At 41.0% G+C, this 25920-nt stretch overlaps 1 protein-coding gene across 2 annotated transcripts in view; it reads right to left on the reverse strand.

Moving 5' to 3' along the window:
* SLC4A5 (solute carrier family 4 member 5) overlaps positions 1-25920 on the reverse strand; it is a 706789-nt gene that overhangs the window by 103655 nt on the left and 577214 nt on the right. For both annotated transcript variants that reach the window (XM_069214106.1, XM_069214105.1), the window contains 3 exons: positions 25668-25740; positions 5280-5348; positions 4046-4219 (listed from right to left, as the gene is read on the reverse strand). In XM_069214106.1, coding sequence (XP_069070207.1) covers positions 4046-4219; positions 5280-5348; positions 25668-25740 — 316 coding nt within the window. The remainder of the gene's footprint in view (positions 1-4045; positions 4220-5279; positions 5349-25667; positions 25741-25920) is intronic.

Here is a 25920-nt window from a genome sequence, read left to right on the forward strand (position 1 = left end):
GTGACATTTTCTGTTTGATTAATTTATATTGTATAATATTTCAAATATTATGCTGTCACTATTTTATATAGGCCTTTTTATTAGATACTTTTTCTGAGACTGTATTTGCTCATTATTATTTTTATCACATATATTGTTTTCTGACACCTCATTTCATGTTTTCCCCGTTATCTCTTATCCATCTATTTGTTTTGTTCTCTTGCTTCCTTTTTAAAGAATATTAAAATGCTTATTTCGCAAGTATATTGTTGTCTCTCTAGAAAATATATTATTTTTTTACTACATGACATACTGTACAAATTATTGTTGTTGGTTATTTTTTGCCCAGCGTTATGTGTGACTTTGAAGCATTTGTGTACTTCATTCATACTACATGGTTATTAATTATTTCAGCTAAGTCAATAAAGCATGTTTAATAGGACAAATACTGTTGCAAGAATCTCTCATGAAAATAGCCAGTGCTAAGGTAACGGAAGGTCTTTCAGTCAATACATCAGATGCAGGATTCTACTTTGCTCTCTTGGGGTCTTAGTAATTTTGATCACCTCCCATATCACTGACTAAACAAATGTTTCTGACTTTTCAAGGAGAGCTAACTGGGCCGACTGAAACAGAGCAGTTAAATGAGAGAAAGCAGCCTACAGTAATTCTTCTAGGAAGGGGTTGGTAGCTTCAGACACGTACAATGACGATGCATTAAATTTTAGACATATTTTAGACATCGATATGGATGTCATGATGTGAATTTGGGTACCAGTGGCATACATATCCATGAGCAAAACTTTGAAGGGGTTTGAGAGGGTTGTCATGCAGATATTCAAGAGGAAGAGTCACATTGATGTGCATTGCACAGCCCTGAATGAGATGGTGAGAGGAATGTATCCATTTTTATCAGTTAAGAACTGTTTGTTTGGAAAGAGATGGACTATTAAACATCTGTAACTGACACCACAGCTTGTTAAGAGCTGGCCAAGCAGTGTTTTGTGGTTGGCTGTGATAAATATTGCTGGAAGATCATCTGAAGACATGGCTGTCAGTTTATTTTGCGAGCAGCTGGGGTGCCAGTGAAAAACCTAAACCGCCTCCATTTTGCTTGCGCTATATGAGCTCATTGCTACAGCCCTGATATATACCCTTGAGCTTCAATAACTAATAATTAAGGGAATTTTGCAGAGCTCAGCTCCGGAGGGCATGAAGAGGCAGGGGAGTGAGATATAAGTGAGACATGATGTTTTCATTCTGGCCTTTACAAATGTCTCTCGAGATTGCATCTGCAGTGAGAAACTGTTTAAGAAATGTTATCAGTGTACCTGAAAGGAGTTGTTAAAAGTGTCATGAATTCATATCCGTTTGTTCTACCTGAGAACTGAACTGTTCAGCAAATTTATATTGCTGGACGGGGTATAATTAGTTTTTTTTGTCGGACTTCCTGCTGGAACTCCAGGCGCTCTCAGGTCATTCAGCTGAATAAATATCCACAAACAAAGAGAGCGAGAGATTATCAACCTAGTTTCGTTCTCTCACACAATAATATCACACACAATATAGCAACGAGGCCTAGCTTAGACTAGTTGCGTTATTGTGTCTAATATTCAGCTAAATAAAACCTTGCTGTGAAATAACAATATTTGGCAGAATTGTTGGCTTCTTCCCTAAGAGTTTGGAACTATGCTTTTATTTCTTCTATAAAGGTCATGTGGGAGCACCCGGTGGAGCAAACTCTCCTAGTCCTACATAAAATGAATCTCTCAAGAATTGCCAATGATCGCAAATGCAAGTCCCCTGGAGTCACCTTTTTATGTAGTCTGGGACTGCCCAAAAGTCAGGATATTCGAGAAGACTATTGCTGAAAGATTACTGGGTATGTTTAAGTGTATGGTGAACATTCAGGTATAAAGAAAGGCAGTGGTGATGACCCTGGTTCTGGTAAAGCTTCCTATTGCTTGCATGTAGAAATGCCATGACTGAAGAAATGCCTTAGAGAATGAAACATAGTTTAACTTTCTCCATTACCTTTCTAAAACACATTGCTTAGATGAGAGCATCATGGTTCATTCCAAATTGATGAGCCCATTATAGACTTGCCATTTTGGGCACCGGCTCGCACACTTTTAGAAATGCCTTTCGTGTAGGTTTTTAGCACATTACATAGAGAAGATGTAATAATAAATGCTTACGTTTTTGTACAATTTTTACAGTGCTATCTAGAAGTTTACTCTTCTTGCTGAAAGCTTGACGTGCTTTGTTTTTTTTTATTTTTCAGATTTTTATGAAAACACTCATACTACTACACACTGCAAAACAGTTTAATTGTCAACCAAAATTATTGCAGATGTACATAAACGGTCTGTTAAAGATTGTAGCATTCAACCAGATTCACCATAATCATGCCTGAAATGTCACATCCAGCGAACCACAAATTCATCTTTATGTGACCTGACAAAAGTTTGTGAAAAGTCTCACAAAAGTAGGTTTGCTAGGACAAAAGCCAAGCAAATCCTGCTTCTTTGCAGGCAAACTCTCCAAAATATATTTTGCACGAAAAAAAACAACTAAAAACTTGTTGCCAGGATTTTTGCCTCACAAGCAAAGCTTTGCAAAGGTGACAAACTTAGTCAATGTATGCGTATCGTCACTGCAATTGACGTTCTGACACATTTATACCAAGAACACCTGTAGCTCCTGTTTATCCCTCCCCTGTTCAATTTCAATAAAGGACTTCAACAACTTTAACTCTAGGCTAGGCTAGGTCACAGTATTATGGGGGAATGCAATCTTCTACATTCTTTTTAATGCATTCTTTCTACTTTACTGCTCAGAGGAATTTTCACACGACCTCTGCGGTCAGCTAAGCCAGTAAGGCAAGATGCTTGAAACATCTCTGTATTTTGAACCTTATGTCCCTTTCTTCTGATGTCACTGTACTCTAGGAAGATAAGCATGAAGACAATTTTTGTGATACGTTGTATTTTTTTGCGTTGTGAGAGTCAGTTATAAATCTAGTTAAAATTGTCACATAAAGGACACACAGATGCGAGAATAGGTGTGGAGCCTGCATTATAGTTCCTGTCTATTAGAGAGACAAGGATCACGGCTCATTGAAGAGTCGCACAATGTGAATGGAACATTGAGAAGCGTACATGGGAGTAATGTCTGTCCCCATCCCAAGGGGAAAGATTACCACTTGCCCCTGGCAGGAGGTGACAATTCCATGCTTTGCAGCTGCAGGATCTTTCACAGAGCACCTGTGCATTCCATTGCAGGCTGAAACACAGAGAAATGCTCTTGTCTTCCTCCAGACGAGTAAGGTTTGAAGATCATAAAATCTTTAGGTAAAATGTCATCCAACGGAAATATTGCCTCAAATATTGATTACAAAAATAGTGTTCCATTGTGTGAAGATTTTCTAATAAAAACTACAACCAAGCAGTGCTTAATTTGTGCTTGTTGTTTCCGGTGCTAAGCACCGGCCCTTATTTTTGAGGGCCGGGGCTTATTCTTCTGCCTCAAGCATTTGCTGCGAGCAAAATACACATATGGGAAAGACGGATGAAGGGAAAAGCGTCACAAAAGGAGAAAGTAGAAAGCTGCAAGAGTGAGCTGAAGGGGCGGGGAGTGGCTTTATATGGATTAAAGAGGCCCGAGATGGCTCCATGATTACGCCGCCTCAGTATTCCATGTTCACATATTTAATTGCAGCAGCCGCGTGTTTAAGAGGAGGGCTTTGAGCACCTATTTCTTTACAAATTAAGCACTGCAACCAAGTATAATTTTGTCTGTCATACGATATTTTGGATACAATATACTGGTCCTCTACCATCTTCAGTATGAAATGTAATGCCCTTTTTGTACATTGCAAATTGGTGCTTTGCATTTGCAGTCAGTTGTGCTGGCTTTGTAAATGCACATTTCCTTTGTTACTCCTGGACATTATAGTTCTATGAAAGCATTTGTGATATTACAGTAATCATTGGGTACAAATATGATTTCACTGATAGAAAAGTTCACATAAAACAGTCTTTGATAATTGAAAGAGCTCACCTACCATGACTGGGAAAATGATGGCCGCCACTGTGGATTTTAAAACCCAGAGTACAGCGAGGCAGACAATCTGGACAACAGTGAAAAGGTGCACTCGACGCAAGGGAACATGTCTCAGATACGCATAGTCCGGCTGGTGCTTTGATGGCATCAGGAAAAGTTTGCAGCGATCCCAAAACTGTAAGTATCACAAACAACAAGAAACACCACACATTTAATAATCTAAAGAGCTGATTCCTTGCCATGCAATGGGTCTGTTATTTCTCGACCAGGTACAATAATCTCAACAAATTAACTCAGAAAGAGGTAAGGAGGATATAGGCTGAATCTAAATACTTGGCAAAGTATGGTCCACAACGCGAGTGGCCTCATAATACACATTTGGGAGGAAGCTGATTTTCCCATGAAAAGGCAACATGTATTTCTGAGGATGAATTCTCCCAGTCAAACCTGAAAAACGTTGTCGCTGAAAAAGGGCTTGACATTTGGGACTAACGTGGAATTTGGCTTGGTGTCAGGATTTTCTGAGTTATTCCCCCAATCAAATGGAATCCATATGAGTGCTTCTTGTGCCGTTACACCAAATGCTAAACTTATGCTTTCACAATATTTATAACAATAAGAGGACTCCTCTCACATTGCTAATTACAACATAAACACAAACTAAGCCACTGTTCTGTGTCCATTGCATGTTCTTAATATTATAGTAGGACAATATTCCATGCCCCTACGGCGGTCATTTATGTCATTTGGTCTGTCATCTGTTACAATAAAGATGAGTTCTTGAGCATGGCATTTGTGCTTGGAATTTCTTCTATTCTATTTTAAGAAAATGCATTCACAGCTTCTATAGTTTCAGTACTAAAAGAAGGCACATTATGTCGATTACTCATCTTTGCATTATAAGAAACATTTTCACTTTTACGCAGAAAACATGCGGAATATATTTTTACATTTTCACGTTGTGGCTTTTAATACTATATTTGTGTTTTCTTTGGCGATAAAAATATTAAAAAATAGGACGCATAAATGAATCATTACTTTACCGGAGGGAGTAAAAGAGAAAAGATTTCAGGAGTGGCAGAGATAGGAATACAGAGACGAGTCGGAGGCTGCGTAGGGTGGCAAGACACCGTCGAGCTTGCAGCAGAATATGAGAAGGGAACGATCAAAACAGAATAAAGGAAAAAAGAGTGAAAGGGCAAGAGAGATGACAGAAGAGAATAAACAATTCATACCTGGATGCCGTTTAAGGATGCAACTCCCATGTAAAGGAAAACACCGTACAACACCGGCATAGGGATGTACTGCACATATAAAACACAAAGGAAAAAGTTTATGATGACCTTTGAAATACATATGTAATTTAGCAATGGCTAAACGTAAAGCTTTGTTATTTTACTTGAAAGTTGAAATAAAAAATATGTTTCATTAATTTGAACCAAACGAGTCATTGTTCAAAAGTAGCATTTACGTAGTAAGAAATAGCCTGTTAGTTTTCCGAGGAATACACAACACACGCCAGGTTATATGCACTATATTACATAATTCCTCTCTCTCTCTCAACAACTAAATGGGCTCAGGTAGCGTCGTTTGTTTATCACAGGGAGAAGTATTAGAACTAGGCAGGTCCCTTCTTCACCTGATGGGGCTAAAAAGATACTGAACCATCTATAAGCTGACATGAAACCACAGGCACTTGCATCACCCACAACATGTCTAATCATGCCCTTGTTCTGTCATTGTGTTGCTAGGGGCTGCGCTGGTGTCTTCAAAGACTACTAGTACCAGAAGACTGAGCATGAAGGCGTAAGGAGGCCCCTTTAGCGCGTGATATTTACTGCTACTAAAGTGAACCTCAACCCCAACCCCACTGTAAGGGTCACCATTGGTTCTGTTATTGTGTTGCTGGGGGCTGCGATGACTCCTGAAGAACTGCATCTACCAGAAGGCTGAGATGAAAGGGGAAAGTAGGCCCCTCTTGTTTGTTACATTCAACGTTACCAAAGTGTGTTTCTATCCCGCTCTGTAGAGTGTCCTTGGTTCTGTCATTGTGTTGCCCTGGCCTGCGCTACAACCCCCAGACAGCTGAGGGGCGAGGTGGAAGGGTGCCCCTCCAGATTAAGACATTCAGGCCCACATTTATGGGCTTTTTGACACAGGGCAGTGCAGAAAGTCATCTTGTGTAAACTGAAAGGGCAGGAATGCGCTGCATCTATGTAATATGGCACATTCCTTTCCCACTGCGCTGGTGCCATTTTGGCTGCCTAGTGTCAAAGCAGGAACCCTTGCACCATGGTTTTGGGGGGGGTCTTCATTGTAGGTAGGATTGTTTTTGTGCAGGAAGGAGTACCTTCCTGCACAAAAAAAAATCCTGAATTCCTTCACAAAAACAATCATGCAGCACACATAGAAAGAGGAACAAACTAGGTTAAAAATATATTTCTCCTCGTTGTGTGTCCCCTGGGGAGGCGTAAGGTTTTGGCACAAACTCAGGTTTACAAGGTTTTGTAAATTTGTGGATGCATTAAAATCCATGGGTGTTGGTAAAAACACCCTCTCCAACTCTGCACAAGGGAGGCGGTGGGTGTTCCCACCAAAATCCATGGGTGTTGGTGGAAACACCCACTGCCTCCCTTGCACAGAGTAAGGCAATGCAGCCATTTCTATGAGGCCATTCAAAGCCACACAAGGTGACTTTGAGTGGCCTCCTAGATATGAGTTCAAGGTTTGAGCCACCATTGTATTACAAAAGGTGACAGAGCTGCAGCTCAAGGGGCTCATAAATATGCCCCCCATGTTACTAAAGCGTACCTCAATCCTGCTGGAGGGGATGTCTCTGAGGGACACCCAGGTGAAGCTCAGGCTAGGGCGGTAACGTCTGTGCCACAAAAAATTTAGGCTGGGCCCACCCTCTTGTGCCTTTTTCCTCAGCTTGTTCACAATTTACTGAATAGGTTCAGTTTGTTTTCCACAAAATAGGTAAGTAAGAAGTCTCTACTCTACCAGTTTTAGTGTTTGCTGTAAAGAAGCGGGTAGCTACTACCAGTATTTGTACATTTATGGAGAAAGTGCTTGAGGCTTCAGATAAAGAGACTGGTCATATTGTATCTTGTATTAATGTACTGCAGGCAGATAGACTTGTGAGGGCCCTTGCTCTGGAAATACTAGACTGGTACCCTGTAAGTTTTCTAGGGGATACTTGCAACCAGCCCAACTCACAGGGAACTCACATCATAGTGCAAGCACATATTCATAGATCAACTGCTGATTCAAATAGTAGCCCTGGGGGGACTGATATAACTGCCCCACTAATTTGTATATAGGGCTTAGGGGCAGCTTTTAGTGCTAACAGGTAATACCACTCCTGCTGTTAAATAACGTACAAATCTAGAAAATCTTGACAAGAGCCTGACCGTTACTTGATGATCTACGAGAGAAAGTAGTTTGTCTGGATTCTCGCCTAAGTGAAGTTATTTCTTGTAAAGGCAGAACTATAATGCTTGATCAAGCAATACAAATAGCCACTAATAATTATTTTATGGGTGGCTCTGGCTTAATAGGGCCCAGCGATGAGACCCTGATCATACATTCGAAAATTCCTGCTGTCCTTCAGACTTTTTATAGGTGGCATGCATCTCCATAATCTGTGCACATTAAAGCATCCATGAGCTTGATTGCTAAAAAGCAGATTGCTATTAAATCTAAATCAGTTGAATGCTCACCAGTTTCGGACGTCCTACAGTTGCAACCACAAATTACTCCCTATGTGTTAATGCTAAACAATACTACACAGAATTGTATTCACTTGAAGAATAAAGTGGTGCACAGGTTTTAACTCATGGATAAGGCAAACCATAGGACATTGAATGACTTTCTGTTCCATCCAAGGCTCCAACGATTCATCAATCCAAAGATTGACGCACCTAACATGTGTACTTCACCTTACTCGTTGCAATTAAAAAATGAATTACACTTTTATCCTGGAATGTAGTAGGTGATCACTCAAACGTTTTTTTAAAGGAATAGTTGGCTGTGATACCTCAGTTCCAGATATTGTTACTACTAGAAACGTGGTTAACTGAAAAGGTGCTAACTGATGGCTTCTCAACTTACAGTATGTCAAGAATTCCTTCTTCCCATGGCAGAGGTAAGGTTGGTCTACTGATCTGAACTGCACTTTGGGCTGTTGAACAGTTGTGCTGTCGATACTGTTTGATTATTTCTTTCAGAGATCTTGGTCTCACAATGCTTATTAGTTTTTATAATGCGATTTGTCATGCTTCTAGTACAGTAAAGGAATCCTGTCTATTTCATTGTGGATTGCTTGAGTATTTCCCCTTGTCTAATTGCTAATATTATTTAGTAGGATATTTGAATACTAAATTGGGTAGTATGTGTAATCTGTTTAATTCCAGTAACAAACTGGTAAGGTAATTTTTGTCACACGTTAGCAACTTTGGATGTGCAGTCATTTTTCTTAATGTAACTGCTCCCTAACTGGTACTTGTTCAGTGCTTGCAATACTTTTCCATCTGCTACCTTAATACCTAACTTTGCTGCAAGAGTAGGGTCCAGCATTATAGATTAGACTTTTATTTCTGAACTGATAGTGCATTATATGTTTAGTTTGGAAATATGTCTAATCCTTTTAGTGATTATGACCCACTGGGGATCAGCTTTGTGACTGGTAATCATCTCAGACATAGCCATGATTATATGACTAGCAGATACATCATTATAGAAGGGGACAGAAGGTTAAGCTGGGGAATAGTTAGCCTGAGTGTTGTGCTAGAGAACATTTCTCATACTGTCAAACAAGATTTCATGAGCTATTTAGAAGATCATAGCCCTACCTCTGATATTATTATCTTTTATGAATCAGTGTTGGAATTATTTATGCACAGAAAGGTGTCTTGATTCTAACTGTGTTAAGGCTAAAAACAAACTTAGAGTAGCACCGAATAATATAATCATATAGAGCAGAGGTCTGGACTTGCAGACTAACACACAGGAATGCTAATAGCTTAAAATTCACCTGCAGGTGGCTGCCTGAAATATACTAGTGGCTGCCTTCCATCTCTGGGGAATGGAAGGCCTTTTGGAAAATAACAAATGAACAACATATAATAGGGGATGACGGGACCTTACATCTCCAAGCCTTTATATCTCATGAGCCTTGGTTAACTCACTTTGCATTTTCTTTATTAGAAATCCTACTGATTTTAGTTAACAGCCCCTCTCATAAAATTCCACTGGATTTCTTTAAGGCTACTCCCAACCTGTGGGCACCGCTCTTGGCCAATGTCTTTAACATTGCTTGTATATGATCTATTTCTTCATCCTCAAGAACCTCCATTTTATAACAGTTTTTTTTTTTTAATTAGGAAACAGAGCAGACCCCAAGTGCTACAGACCAATTTTTATGTCGAGAGTGCAAGCGCTTCCGCCCTGGTGTCTTTCTGTTGGACTTTTAACGATGCCCATGTCACACCCATCACTTTCATTCATTCGTGGGCTTGGCTTTTGAAATTCCCTTGGTTTCATTAGTGAAAGAAGTGCATGCGTCATGCCTTTTCCGGTGTTTAACCCTCCTCAAGAGCACCGTTCAACTACTGAAAACATATGCAGCTCCATTTTTTCCCCATGGTTCCTGGACTACTTTTTCTTTGTATTTCCTACATAGCACAATCTCGCTCGTCAGTAATTGAGTGCTTTGCATGCCTACCAATGTAGTTCCATTGTTTATCCAAGCCCTCCATGGTTGGGTCCCTGTTTAAGCTTAGCTTAACACTTTATTTCTGTGCATGGGAAGAGCATGTTTTTTTTCATAGTCAAAACATAAATCAAGAGCTTAAAATGGATTGCAATGTGATGTGAAAGTGCCACTGTAAGGTCTATTTCTTTTAATAAAATGCAATCTTCTTTATTTATATTCTAAACTATAGGTAGATAGACAGTGTTATAACTTTTATAGTTAGATACAGGTATATGCTTGGACTCTTTCTTTTATTAAAGCCTAGGTATAGCAGCAGTCGCTGTACCCGCACTGCGATTTTACTCAGTGGTGACGCAATTAAAATGTTTATTTCCCTCTTGGGAAAACATCTTTCTTTTACCGTATATGTCAGTAATGAAATTAATAATTTGCAGTTGGAAACCCAACGAAGGCATTTGACGTGCTTTGTGCTTGCATCTCTCTCCCTCTTTCTCTCTCTCTCTCCCTCGCTCTCTCTCTCTTTCCCGCACTCTCTCACTCCCTCTGTCTCTGTCTCCTTCCTTTCTCTCCCTCTCTCTCTCTGGGTCTCTCTCTCTCTCCACTTCAAGTGTGCTGATGGTGCTTTGCTCTTGGATATCTCTCTACCTCTCTATCTCAACCTCTCTCTCCCTCAACATCTACCTCGCTCGCTCTATCCCTACCTACCTCTACCTTTCTCCACCTCTACCTATGTCTACCACTACCTACCTCTCCCTATCTCTACCTACCTCTACTTTCCTCTGCCTCCCTCTACCTTCCTCTACCTCTCTGTACCTCTCTGTACCTCTACCTACCTCTACCTACACCAAACCTCTAACTCCCTCTCCCTACTTCTACTTCCACCTACCTCTACCTCCACTTACCTCCACCTCGCTCTAACTCTAATTACACCTATCTCTACCTCCCTATACCTACATCTACTCTACTCCCCTCTCCCTACCTCTACCTCCCTCTACCTACACCTACCTCCCACTACCTACCTCTACCTCCTCCTACCTACACTTACCTACACCTCCCTCTACCTACCTTTACCTGTACCTACGTCTACCTCCCTTTACCTCCACCTACTTCTACCTTCCTCAATCTACCTCTACCTCTTCCTCCCTCTATCTGCCTCTACCTTCCTCTACCTATCTCTACCAACCTCTGCTGCTAACTATCTCTGCCGCTACCTACCTCTGCCTCTCCCTACCTCTACCTCATCTACCTACACCTACCTCAACCTCCCTCTACCTACTTCTACCTCCACCTCCCTCTACCTCTAACTACACCTACCTGTAGCTACCTCTACCTCTACCTACTCTACTTCCCTCTCCCTACCTCTACCTGTACCTCTATCTCCCTCTCCCTATGCCTACCTCCAACTACCTACCTCTATCTCCACCTACCTCTACCTATACTTACACCAACCTCCCTCTACCTTGCTCTACCTCTAATTACACCTACCTCTACCTCTCTCTACCTACTTCTACCTACATCTACTCTACTCCCCTCTCCCAACCTCTACCTCCCTCTACCTACAACTACCTCTACCTCCCGCTACCTACTTCTACCTCCCTCTTCCTACACCTACCTCTACCTTCCTCAACCTACCTCTTCCTCCCTCTACCTCCTTCTCCCTCCCTCTACCTGTCTCCACCTACCGCTGCCGCTACCTCCCTCTACCTCCCTCTAGGTAGATAGTGTTACAGCTTTTATAGTTAGATACAGGTTCCGCTCGGGCTCTTTCTTTTATTAGAGCCTAGGTATAGCTCACACAGATAGTTTAGTCAATGACGACACACTGAAAATGACTGTTTCTTTTTTTGTACAACACATCTTATTTTACCGAAAATGACCGTTAAGAAATTAATATTTTGCAATTGGGACGCGGTACAAGGCCTTTGAAGGGCTTTGCATGGACATTATTTTCTTTAGTTAATAGGGTCAGACTGAATAATTTACACGTGTTTTACTTCATATTACTATTTAGAAATCGTTTCTGTCTCTGTGGGAAAAACAGAAAACCCGGCTTAGTAACTGTGCTGGAATGTTTCACAATGGCCCGTGCTATTACAGAGAAAGAATATTTATTTTCAAAAGTTCTAAACGTATTTTACTTTTGTTTCCTAAGGGTATTGTCCTTTACATGAAGGTCTGAATGAGAGTGTAAAAGGTGGAAAGCTGAAACCTAGATGCATGTTTAGAATCACATGCAGCATGTGAGGTGATGTGTGACCTGGATGAACAAGAAATAACATTGTGCTGCTGAATGAGTGGCTCATGCTGTCCTTTAAGAATTATGTGGCAAGCATGGTCTGCAGCTGTGCGTACTACAATAAAGCAGCTGCGGAATCACACAATGTCAGGGTCACCCCTAAAATCCATTTGTTCAAGATGCTGCAGGCTGTGGCACGGGCCGAGGAGAATTCACAGCTCAAAACAACCCTTAGAGTCTGGTTGCCACTTCCACATGTGTTGATTTGGGCCACTTAGAGTGCTTAGGTGCTATTCACTCGCTAGTCTTGCACAACTACGGTACTAAAAACAATCTAAGAAATGTTCAACGTCATCAGGGCAGGACTCTGTAGTAGATGGAAGTGCATTAGTTATGTGCACGGCCACTGGAATTATGTGGCAGAGAAGACCAAATTATGCAGCAGGGTTGACCAATTTATGTGGCAAGAAAGTCCAGTTATGCATTTACAAGGACAACAGCTCTAACTCAAGCAAATGCGAGACCGATTGTATTGCAAATGCTTGCTCTTACTGACTCCACTGTGAGGTTTGTGAGCAAACACTTTTGGCGCGTATTCAGAGATGAACTTCTGACGATGATATTCTTGGAGAAGCTCAGTTTGGATTTAGGGATAGTTTGAACACAGTGGAACAGTGCCTCAATTTGTGCCTACTTATTATTAAATATGTATATGTACCCGATCAGGCACTTAAACTCGCTTTTACCAACCTCACATCTGCATTTGAAAAAGGTAATAGAACAAAACCTTGGACTATTCTTTATGGGAGGGGTGAGGTCCAACCTTTGTTGATTTTCGGAGGAGACTTCACTCGTACAGCTAAGGTAAGATATGATTCAAATGGTGACTGTACTTTGATAATATTCCACTGAGCAGGGGAGTTTGACAGGATTGTGTTTTCACTCTTTTACTCTAATTTCCATACAAATTAACTCTGTAATCGTTTAGGTAGTTTTGGGCAGGACCCGCCCTGAATAGGTTGCAAACCCATCCCTGTTCTATTATATGCAGATGATGCCATTGTACTATCCTGCACAGCTAATGATCCAAAGTGTTCTATGTTAAGTTATGTTATGTTATCAGCATTTATATAGCACACAAAACCCGAGGGTATCAAGGCGCTAGCAGGAACCCGCACAAGGTGGAAAGACGCCAATTCATTCAAAACCATTTTGAGTAACAAGCCATGTTTTCAGCCATTTTTGGAAAATAGAAAGAGTTTCCTCCTGTGCCATATTGTGCGGCAGGGAGTTCCATAGCTTAGCAGTTGCCACCAAGAAAGTCCTTCCTCCCCATCTGGCTCTGCGAGATCTAGGGACAGTCGTAAATCTTCGAGAAGAGGATGTAAGAGATCTTGTAGGCACATACCAGTGAAACATGGCATTAAGCTGTTCAGTGTTATTACGATAAAGGGCTTTATGAACCAGACACAAGGTCTTAAAGACAATTCTCTTTTTAATGGGGGAGCCAGTGAAGGGTTTTCAGACCCTCCCTAATAGAGGCGTGCCTGAGAATGTCCAGGATAAGCCACGCAGCTGCATTTTGTGTCACCTGCAGCTTATTAATACTTCTCTTATTAATATTAAGATAGAGAGAATTACAAGAATGTAAATCGGAGGAAATAAGAGCAATAACAACCGTTTGTCATAAATCATTGAGGATAAAAGGAAAGATCTTCCTCAGTAGACTGAGTATATAAAAACAGGTATTAGATGTAAGAATGGCTTGAGTATTAAAGGTCTGAGAGTTATCAACTAAAACAGCTAGATTTCGGCAGACTCCACAGGAGTGGGAAGTGGACCACACTCCACGGGCCACCAGATATCAGACCATATTGATTTCTGGGCCCCAAGAACCATCTATATATTCCCATGAAAAATGAATGGATAATACAGCTCTCTCAACCATTTTTATCAACACCTATTTGTTACCCTTGAGGGAACACAAAGTTCCTTGTTTTTCCTTTTTAGCAGTGTTAGAAATGGGGTTTCTGGTTGGCAAAGGTATGCATCTTGTCCAAGCAGGAACCACAATCCCAGTCAGGGTAAGTCACAAACACACCCTAGGTTAACCGGTGCTCACCCTCTGGTAATTTGGCACAGAGCAGTCAGGCTTAACTTGAGGCAATAATTTAAGTGTTTGTGCAACACTTCAAATAGTAGAACAGTGTAACCACCACAGAGAAATATACTACACCTGGTTAGAAAAATAGAGCTTAATTTAATGAACAAAACAAGTCCAAAACGCAAAGAATCCACTAAGCAGAACTTGAGATATGAATTTTTAAATAATAAACTGAAATATAGTGCTTAAAAGCATAAAGCACCAACCAGGGCTATCTCGTAATGCTGGACCGGGCCAATCTGAAAAGTTAGACCAACCGCATTGGAGCATGTGTGGGAGACAGGTACCAGTATTAGTTCATAGAAAAAGTAGCTTGTATGCATCCATGAAGATGCAAGGAGCAGAGGAGGAGCTACATTGCTGTCGAATCTTGGTATGGAGGCTATGCATCGGCTTGTAGCCGTGCAAAGTCAGAGAAGCATCTGAAATAGAGGTGATGAACTGCACAATTGGCCATGTATTGCACTTCATCCTTGCAGCAGCGGCCATGTGTCAGTTTCGATGGAGACGCACCGGTTTGGAACAGAGCAACTGCATTGATGCGTTGATTCTTTGCTGGAGCAGCACTTCATACACACTTCATACCCATTTACAAGAGTCCAGGACTGGATTGGCACCACTTGGCAGGGCAAGGCTCACAGTTTGTAGAGTGCAGGTACTGTAGGTGATGAGGTGGAAGTCTTTTGTGTCCCTGTGACTTCAAAAAACAGGAGTCAAGTTAGCAAGCCCTTGGAATCTCTCTGGTTCTGGGTTCAAGTGATGTGGGTCCAGTCTTCACCCAGGCAAGGAGGGCAGCAGGCAGGTCAGCACAGCATGAAAGCAGTTCTTCCAGAGCAGCAGTCCAGCACAGTGGGAGCCCTTGTAGCAGCACAGTAGTCTGTCTTCCTGGCAGAGTATCTATAGGCCCAGAAGTGTATTGAGTTAGTAGGATCAGAAGTCCAATTCCTATACCTAGTAGTGCCTTTGAAGTGTGGGATATTTAAAAAAGGGAGGTCTTATACCTAGTGGTGCCTTTGAAGTGGGGGAGACTTCAAAGAACAGAGGTCCTCCTTAACTACCCTGGCTCCAGACTACAGGGGGGTAAGCAGTTCTTTGTATGGGGACAGGACACAGCCTATTCAGGTGTAAGTGTGAGGATGTGCCCAGCTCCTCCCTCCCATCCTGCCCCGGATGGCCCATTAGGATGTGGATGGTCCATCAGTCACACTTAAGCTACCATTGTGTGGATGTCTAGAGGGAATGCACCAAGCCAAGCTGTCCCAGTCCTGGCATGTATTAGAGTCAGGCTGCAGGCACACAGGGGTAAAAGTAGGAAAATGCAAACTTTCTAAATAGTGGCATTTTCAAAATTGTAAAAGTAAATCCAATGTTACCATTAAAGAGAACTCCTTATTAAAATTCCTATCCCTTCTCAATTAGGAATTACAGCTTATTAATGGTAATAGGGAATCCCCAGTGTTATCCTATGAGAGGAACAGGCCTCTCTGTAGTCAAAAACAATTTTGAGAGTTTTCTCTACCAGGACATGTAAAACCTAAAACTATATGACCTGACTTTTATTCACACAGCATCCTGCCCTATGGGCTACCAAGAGCCTACCTTGAGGATGGCATATGTAATAAAAGGGGAGTTTAAGGCTTGGCAAGGGGTTTTAAACTCCAAGTGACATGGCATTATAACACTGCATTCCGGCTGCAATGGCAGGATGGCACATGTTTTAAAGTGCCACTTAAGTGGGTGGCACAAGCAGTGCTGCAGGCCCTCTAGTAGCATTTAATTTACAGGCTCTGGGCACTTGTAGTGCACTTTACTAGGGAGTTATAAGTAAATTAAATATACCAATCAAACCATGTTTTAGGGAGAGAGCACAAGCACCTATGTATGCACTGGTTAGTAGTTGTAAAGTGCACAGAGTCCTAAGGCCAACAAAAACGAATTTAGCAAAGCTGGAGGCAAGCAGGCAACACGTTTGGGTAAAGACCACCCTAAGGCTGACAGGTCCAACAAGGAGTTAATTTTGATAACCAGCTTGTCTAACTTATCATCTTGCAGACTATTTCAATATATTTATCAAATCCTGTGGAGCTATAACAAATTGTGTCACAACGTCAATGGACAGAATTAGAATAATTTATAGTGATAAATAAATGTGTCTGTCACTACTTATGGAGATCTTGTCTGGGGCACAGTTGATGTAAGATCTCTGCAGGCTGAAGAAAAATGTTTTTTCAGGTTTTTTTGGGTGTCACAGAATTCACTACTCTGTGTTTGTCTTGAAGAAATTGGAACATAGCTTCTAAAAGGCTTAATACATGTTGCTCATATTACTGTAAATGTCTATTTGGGCAAATCCTGCTGCTTGGCTAACTCAAGACTTTATTAGTGACTGCCGCCAAAATATCCTGAGAACAACGTTTCTTAATGACTTAATGAGACTGGTTGTCCTGAGCTATTGTATTATCCTACTAATATTGTAAAAGGAGATAACTTAGTAATTAAAAATATTTTCTTTGGGTTAGATCTTTGTAGAGGGAAGAATCTGAATTGTTGAAACTTACTCTCAATTTCTAAAAAATTACTATTAATGTGAGGGACCTTCAATCATATTTAGGTTGGGTGCACAATGTATATGATTGTAATCTCTTGACAGATTGTGGGTATTGTGCCCCACTCTTTATTCTTTCCTAAACTGCAGACTTTCTTTGAAGATTTAGGGCCTGATATAGATCTGGGTCAATGAGATATTCTGTCACAAACATGATGGATATCCCGTCTGCTGTATTGCAAGTGCTATAGGATATAATGCACTTGTAATAATATGGACAGCATGCCAATCAATTTTGTGGTGATGTATCCCGTATGTCAAAATCTAAATCAGACCCTAAGCATTTTATGTGATAATCATATGATACAATCTATGATACACTTTATCTTCTTTCTATATTTATATATATATATATTTTTTCAATTTGTTTTAGTTTGCAACCAACAAACAAAATGTTAAACAGGAGACCAAAGCCTCTCTGAAACTCCCACTCTCCCACTTCAGGTCTGAGGTATAGGAGCAATTCCAAACAAATGATGTATGAAGTGAGCACTCCAGCTCTTAGGGTCTCACTTCCTGCCAAATGTGCCTTTAGGAACCAGCCCATAACTTCTTTATAATTTTAAGCTTCCTAGAATACATTTAATTGTTCCTTTACTGCATGATTTGGATTTTATTGTCTCCCAGCCCTTTTATCTTCAAGGGTTACTTTCTTTGAAAGTATGTTATGCAGCAGGAGAACAACTGCATAATTTTGTTATTTTAAATTACTGATTTGTTGATTTTTTGTCTGCTTGTGTTTTTTATTCTTGATTTTATTAACTCAGGTAAACTATATAGAACTCAACTGAACTATCCTTGGCCATCAGAGGTTCAATCACAGGGGATTCTAAGATGTAGCTGTGCATCCTCAGCGTATCTATGATAATCAATGTTTTGGCTAAAGGTTTTGAGGTGAAGCAGGAATAAAACTGATAATTGGGGCATCCCAGCGATGGCGATGAGGGCCTTCAAAAGGAAGGAGCCTAATTTAACATGTTATTTGTGATATGAGAGAAGGGATTGCAGATTATTTCATTGAATGTATTGTGGTTCACTTTGTTAAGTAACATTGAGCGGTCTATGAGGAGTAAATCCGCAGTCTTGGCCTCGGTTCCTGGAGGTTAATTGTTCTTTATTATTAAAGAAAGTAGCTTCAGTCCAGCGTTGTGAGGGGGAAGAAGAGCTGGCAATCATTGACGAGGGAATTGTTGTCCCGGTAATCTCAGAGTTGTTTTGTCATAGTGGAAGTCTATGCTCTGCTAAATGATGTAAACTTGGTAAGGTTGTTGTTATTACAAAATATAATATTTGCACTGTTAGTTTAGTAGTTGTCCTCAGATGACAGTGATAAATGTGGATCACAGGCATAGCAAAACAAATATGGAGAGAACATTTTATCAGAATTTGTCAGAATACCATCACAAAATGTGAAAAGTATTGTTTCAATGTTGTCCATCAGTCAGAGGATTGACTGACTGAGTCTCAAAATATGATGCATCACCAGGTAATACTGGAGTTAAAGGAGTACAGCTTTAGCAAGGTATTTGACAACTCTGAAAGGTTCCTCAGGATGTGGTATCTGTCAATCATGTTGGGCCTTGGGATTTTTGTTATGTGTTTTAATATAGGTTGTTTGATGGCTATGGACCTGGATCCACTGGTGAAGGAAGGATGCATGTTAGGCCAAACAGTTTATGCAAGGTGCCAGGGCAGAGGCGGAGTCATCCTTGGTTGGGAGAATGCAGAATAGAAATTTGCCATATCAATTTAGGTGAAAAGAAGGTGAAGCTGTTGCACAGAAATTTTAATTGAATTCGAGGATAATCATTATAGTTCCGAAAAGTAAGAGCTGCCTGCAGCAGATTCCCTAGACCTTCTATATTGAATGTATAATTTACAGATGAAAACTTTCACGAACCAAACATTAAACCTTATAAAGAATTGTTTCCTCTGTTTTGTAAGTTATATACATCTTCTGTGCTTTTTTGTGTATTACTTGCATCATTTACAATTGAATTTCAAGATAAACCTTAAAATACAGTGGAAAAACATTGCATAACAGTGTTTTTCTCAAAATCTGGGACTGGTCTGGCTCTCCTGGCCCTTCTTTGGACACCAATGCTGTCATCAAATCTTGATGCAATATTGGATTTTACAATTGAAACCCAACACTCTGGTATCACTTTATGGAACTTATTTCCCCTCACTCTTAATTGTAGAAGGTGTGCCAAAGTAACAGTGCTGAAATGGGGGGGATGTGACAGGTCTGCCTCACACTTTAAAATAAAAATGGATTCTTCGTTGACAGGAACTAGGCCTCACAGTGTTAACTTAGACTCCAAAATCATGATCTTGGTCTTGCTGATGTTAGGTTTCAACCACTGGCTGTTCATCTTTCGACGATCTCTACTATACATTGCTTAACTCTCATGTTTCCCAGGCTCATGCATAAGTAGTTTTCCTATTCAATTATTTTTCTTTGCGTCTTGGGATTTAAAGTCCTGCTTAACCGATTATGAATTCAGGATTACTTCTCTCAGAAAGCAAAGAATAAATAAACAGTAGATAAGCTACTCACACATCGACATTGGAAACTTGAGAGCTCTACAAATAGACAAAAACAACACAGGCAATTGTTCATAATTGAGTACCAATTCGAATTAAAAGCAAAATTAAGTAGTCTATTATGGGAATGCATTACTGTCTGGTTACTATTGAACCGCAGCAACACCTGCTTGTTTCCAGGAGGGACTCACACAATATAAAAACATGTACATACTCCTCACTAAGAGCAATAGCTCAAAACATCGTATTAGATAGAGAAAACTTTGGGCTTGATTCACAATGGAAGTTTTGCCCTTAATCAAATGTTTACTGATGAAAATGTACAGTTGTAAGCCTTTCAGTAATCAAAAATGGCAAATACCAGGCCCGTATTACATAGAGTGCCCCAGGGGTGCAAAGGGTGTGTCTACCCTGTTGTCTGTGTCCCCAGAGCACTATGGTATTATAGAAGGGTTGCAAACGCTTGTGCCCCTTCTGTAATACAGATAGTGCTAGCACACAAATAGCATTGATGCTGTCTTAATGGGTGGTCCCTCATTAGCTTGTGGGCATGGCCCCATGCTAATGATGGAAACACTCTGCCTTTGTGCCCACACTGTATTATGGATGCAGGTGCAGAGGCCAAGACACCGTCAGGAGGTGCACTGACTGCGCCACACAGAGATGGTGCCCAGTCAATGCATCTCCCTGAGTTTGTTCTCTTAAAGACCCCACAAACATCCCCCTGCTGGCTGGTACAGTCACTCACTGCACCTTTTGTTGGATTCACCCTCTCAGCATGGTCAACACCAAATCTTTTGCCTTCACCCCCTCTGCTTTCGGAATTGTATTTTTGTTGGCATTAGGGTTCTGTCCACTTTTACCACTGCTAACAAGTGTTAACATGCTTGTGCTCTCTCCTCTAAACATGATCAAATTGGCCTACACCCAATTGGCAACTCTAATTCCCTTATAAGTGCCTCGTTAAGTGGTACAACATGTACCCAAAGCCAGTAAATGAAATATTACTAGTGGGTTTGCAGCATTTATTGTGCCACCAACTTAAGTAGCCCTTTAAAACATGTCTCATTTTTGCCATTGCAGCCTGTGTGCAGTTTTAAGCAGACAATTTCAGACCAGGTGAAATAAACCTTTTGCCAGGACTACACCCCCCTTTTTAACACCTATAAGTCACCCCTAGGGCAGGGCCTGCCCTAAACAGTCTATAGGTCATGGTACATTGCATTCAGAAAGTTGGACGTGTCATTTTAAGTTTTACATGCCTACTAAGTTCATTTTTCACTATTACGAGACCTATCTTTCCCGTAGAAAAAAATTGGGTTGCCTTATTACATTTAATGAGTGATAAACTTTGATTGGGATCAGGAAGAAATGTCATGGTTGGTCTCAAAAGAACTGTAATTTAAAATCTTCTTTCATGGTAAACTCTTATTTTAAATCACAGTTCTGAAAATGTCACTTTTAGAAAGTTGCATTTTTTTGTCCTAACAAATCGGTGCATGCAGCCTGTGCCCTGCGTCATATGACTGTGCCTTGTATAGCAATTTGCCTTTGAGTATTTCTCCCAGACACTGAGACAAGAGGAGACCAGGTGTTGGCAGGACGGGCTATCCTGCCAAAATGTGTGGGGCAGAGCTGTTCCCCCCGCTTACATTTCAAAGGAGCTGCCTCAGCACACTCAAAGAACTTCACAGCATTTTTAGTTACCCTAGACTGCTTGGAGCCTGGGCAGACATGAAAGAAATTACAGAAGAAACTGTGGGGGGAAAATTCTAGAGGTTTCTTCCATTTCAAAGCTGGCACCAGGTATTAAAAAGGACCCTGATATCCACTTTTCAGGTCACTCCTGGACATGTGGATGACCTTCAGAAGGCCACGCCGATCAGAAATACGGGTGGTCATGTAGCATCAAATGCTCCAGTTTAAACAGCCATCATACATGCCGGAGTGACGGATCGAAATTAAAACAGCAGTGGGCTACAAAGGTTTTTGCGTATATGAGCCGGCTGATATGAAAGGTAATCCAATATATTTAACCCTAATTTGGCGAAGTACAAGCGGTCCTTTGCTTCTGTATTTAAAAAGATCGTCTATCCCTTATTCCAACTTCCACTTAGAGATTTCCACAGATATCATCCTTTACTGTGGCTTATATCAAAGAATTCGGCATTTTGTTGAACATAAATATCCTTCTGATGGCGTTTATATCTCTTGTGTGAAGAGAAGTTTGTGAACGTCCCTGATGAAGGTGGCCTCCATATGAGGGGATCTCCGAAAGACGCGTAGGCCCTTAGTTCCTACTATTGTTATGAAATACTGTATAGGTATATTGTTACATTGGATGTTATAACTTTTTGTATACATGTAGATAAATTAATAATATATTGTATTATTGTTATAGTATTTTTTCAGATGTATTTTTGCTAAAAATAATTCCCTTTGTATATAATATTGTTGTGTGTATGTGGTATGAGTGATGTTATATATTGTTTTTTTTTATAATATATTTGAGAATTTTTAATAATATATGAATTCAATTATTGTATTTTTTATGCAATTAAATTTATTGGAATGATGAAGGATATGATATTGATTTAGCTTAGGACTGGACTTATAGCCACTAAATAAGTGTTGACATACATTATAAGGTAAATATTGTTGAACTGTGATTCTTTGTGGTATACTTGTATACAAAGTGTAATTTTAGGGTAGCTCTCATTTCATCTTCAGCTGCAGCTTTCATTTCCCAGGGTGAGCTACCATATTAGCTTCAGGGACCCTTTCCTTGCTTAGACACTCCAGAAGGACTGCCTTGTTCTTCAGAGAACTGCTTTGCTGGTACTCTGCTGCTTGAAACCTACAGAGGACTGCCATGCTGCTGATTCAGGAACAGAAAAGTTTCCCTCCATCTTGAACCCACACCTGGACTGAGCCTGAGTGAGTCTTGACTCTCCAAGTGGTGCCTCTACAGTCCTGGACCCTTGTAAGTGATGTAAAAGGTGCCCAGACAGCCAGAAAAACATAAATTGTCACTCCACCCAAGATGCATTGCCGGTTTGCCTGACTTCATTGTAACTTCTGCTACATTCTTCTCTGCAATAGCAAATCCTGTTCAGTGGTTCCTAATTGGAAGGGTATCCAGCAGCGGTGGCGGCCACAAATGTCAAGGGTGGGGTGGGAGGTGTGGGTGGGGTGATGACAACAGGGGAAACAATAATTTTGTTTTTTTAAACATATCTTTTCTGCCGTTCTCGCCGACTCCTGCCTCCACGGTCTTCTGAATTTGCTGGGACACCAGCACAGGCTCCCCATCAATCCTGCACAGGCGCCACAGCAATCCTGGTGCTGCTTTCATGCTGAACATAGCATACAAGCAGCACCAGGATTGGTCTGAGTGGCTCGGACTGGATCTCAGACACAGCCCTGGGGTCTGTGCAGTTTCTCCAGCCTGGCTATTCAACACAGCCGGGCTGGAGAAACTCAAGTTTGCATGTGTGTTTGTCTGGCCTGAGGCCGCTGGTCAAACACACATGCACACCTAGTTGCACTCTCTTCTCCTCCCCCTCCCACTTCCAATGACACAGCCCGCCCCTCCTTGCACTGTTGGCTTTGCCAGCAGATAAAAAATAAAACAATAGTGAACTATTGTTTTATTTTTTATCTCCTAGCTCTTGGCCAGGGAGGTGACGCTCCTCTGCCATTGTGGAGGAGCAGACCCTGTTATCCAGCCCCCTGGAGCCCTCATCGGCTGCAGCCTTCAGCTTCGTCCTGCTGTTTTTTTTTTCAAAATATAGGAGTCTTCACCGCAACTTTGTCCAGCAGTCCCCAGTGACAACGTCTTCTCCTCTCCGGACACTTTCAGCTGTCGAAGGTAAGTATGTATCCAAATCGTGCTCTATTGTGGTCAGTCATAACGTTCAACTTTGCTCTGGTCTCGCACAACTAGATGCTCATGTTTGGTGCTTTTTACCTGTAGTTGCCAGTTATTGCAAAAAACTTTAAAAAATCATAACTCCCGTTCTCCTAACTGGATTGTTGTTGTTCTGGTGTCAAATTATTTATCAAAATTGTCTCTCTGTTTCTACATTGGTGTGAGATTTTTCTTGTGTTGTGTTTTTACTGTATTACTGTGTGAGTGCTGAATAAATACTTAACACATTGCCTCTCAGTTAAGCCTGACTGTTTTTCTGCGAAGCTACCAGAGGGTTAAGCCCAGGATAATGTAGTGAATTTTGTGGTTCACTCTGACAGGGATTGGGGTTTCTGCTTCAGAAAGAGTCTTACCCCTCTCAACCAAAAAAACCAATTTGCTACATAGTCAGATCTCTGTCCCCCTTGAAAGTCCAAGCTAGGTACCACCTGCACTGTGAAAGGCTGCTTCAAGCAGCTGGTGTCTTTCACTAATGCACTGCCCCTGGGATAGCAGGAGTTTTCGGCTGTCCTCGGAACAATGCATTATATGTAGTATAACGCACCCTTCTTTTTGTGACTGGTGCACCTAGTAAGGATTTTTTCTTCTCTGACAACTGCTCCGATGTTTGTGAAACAGATTAGCATTTAATAAGGAAGCTATGTATACATTTTATAAGTCTGAAGGCACCAGCCTATCTTTCCCAAAAGCCGTCCTACATCCCATGTTTTCATAGTTGTATTTTCAAAATGTGATGGAGCTAAACTCACATCACTGTAGCAGATAATTCCAGCACCCCTTTCGGATCCATTTTTTCGAAGACCTGTATTCTCAGTCTTTGTTAGATCAAAAACAAACCTGGCAGTGCCTAGCTGAGAGGGGGATCACACACTATAGTCACCTCTGTCATTTGTTCCTGGTGACACAAACCAGAAAAATCACACACTCATGTGAAGTTGTTAACACCTTCAAGTTACTCCTGTGACCAGCTGTGCACAAGAGATGATGGGTGTATGATTTGGGTGTATAGAATAATTAACTGGCCCCTGCACTGGAATGTAGATTCAGAGTGGCCTGGAAATAAGTAACACTTTTTTAACCTTTAAAAAAAGTCTACTTATGTAAACGTCTCAAAAATCGAATTCTAATTTCTGTGTTTCATTACAATATTCTATATTATACTAAAAATTGTATTAATCAGAGCTGTCTCTAAATGTGTTATTAATAATTGTAAATCTCAGTCCAAGACCAGCAGAGCTGGATAGGAAAAGGCACACGTCTTTTAGTGGTTTCAGTGGTTGCACTTGAACTGACTGTCCTTCATTACACAAAGGCCTGTCCTTCATTATACAAAGGCAGAAGTGAACAGAGAAAAACAAAGTTTGCCACCAGTGCATGTCACCGATTTCAGAATAGGCAGATGAGGTTCACATAGTGAGAATCTAATTTTTTAAGTTAAGGAAGTCATGACTTCAGGCGTTGAAGTCACAAGAAACAGTGAACCAACTGCTGACTACACCTAAGACCGTCTTCAATGATCTCTTATTTATTGCAGTTTTATGAAGCAGGAACTTGCATTAGAGCGCTTTATATGAGCACCATGTTACATTCTGCCTTTTGTTCTAGGCAGGAGTAGATAAAGTAATTTGCCCCAAAATCCCAGGATGTTGAACTGGACCAGGGATCGAGTCTGATTACCCAGTTCTCAAGTCAGCAGTGTTGGCCGTTAAACCACACCCCTTCACCGCCTAAACACTTACAAAACGGTAATCAGGTAAAACGATGTTCTTTTCTTTATATATCACTCGCTTTAGGTAGCAGATACAAGTAAATGTTAAAGGCCGGACTGGGACAGAAAATAGTCCCTGGCACCAAAATGAACATGGACGCCTTTACTGAATTTTCAAAGCTACAAAATAGCCCGTTTGCAAACAGAGGCAGTTCTGAACTTGTAAGGAGACGTTGTGAACTTGTAAGGAGGCGCTTTATAAGTGTTTTACAAGGTATGGAAGACTGCGTGAATTTGAGCTGGCTGCAGACAATGTTTGCTTTAATAGCAGAGAAATTAACAGTAAAGACCAGTGCAGCAGACCATAATATAGAGACACACACAGCCAAAAACCGGCCCACATACTGACCTGTCAGGCCAGCCCATTGGGCACTGCCTGATTGCTCTAAAGAGCTTACCCAGAACTAACACGAAAGGTACAGACCCTCAGTCCTCAACATTCAGACATTCAAATTAACACAAATTGCCCTTTCCAAACTGACACCAGTGATTCACTTTAAAAAAGTAAGTTTTGATTTTACAAAGCTGGACTAAGAATTGACGCGTGCAAAAATATGGTTAAGTGTGAATGAGGAGTAATAAAACAGAGAAGGACTGCATTTTCAACTTATAAGGTTTGGACACAGGCTTAATATGATGCACGCACTCAATCTTACCTTTAGAACTGGAGCCAGGAAGACAGATATCCCCGTCAAAATGAAAACTATGATGCCCGTAACCCTTTGCTCCCTGTCAACATAAAATAATAAAATTATGGATTATATGCAATTAAAACGTGAGAAGTGTTTAAGGGTACTTTATCATCCAAGGCATAAACACCGTGTTTACCCAGGACCCGCCTTCATCGCCTGCCACTCATGCATAGGGCTCATCACAAATCAAATTGCTTTTTGGCCCTCACAGTACATA

The sequence above is a fragment of the Pleurodeles waltl genome, chromosome 11, assembly GCF_031143425.1.
Source record: "Pleurodeles waltl isolate 20211129_DDA chromosome 11, aPleWal1.hap1.20221129, whole genome shotgun sequence".
NCBI lineage: Eukaryota > Metazoa > Chordata > Amphibia > Caudata > Salamandridae > Pleurodeles > Pleurodeles waltl.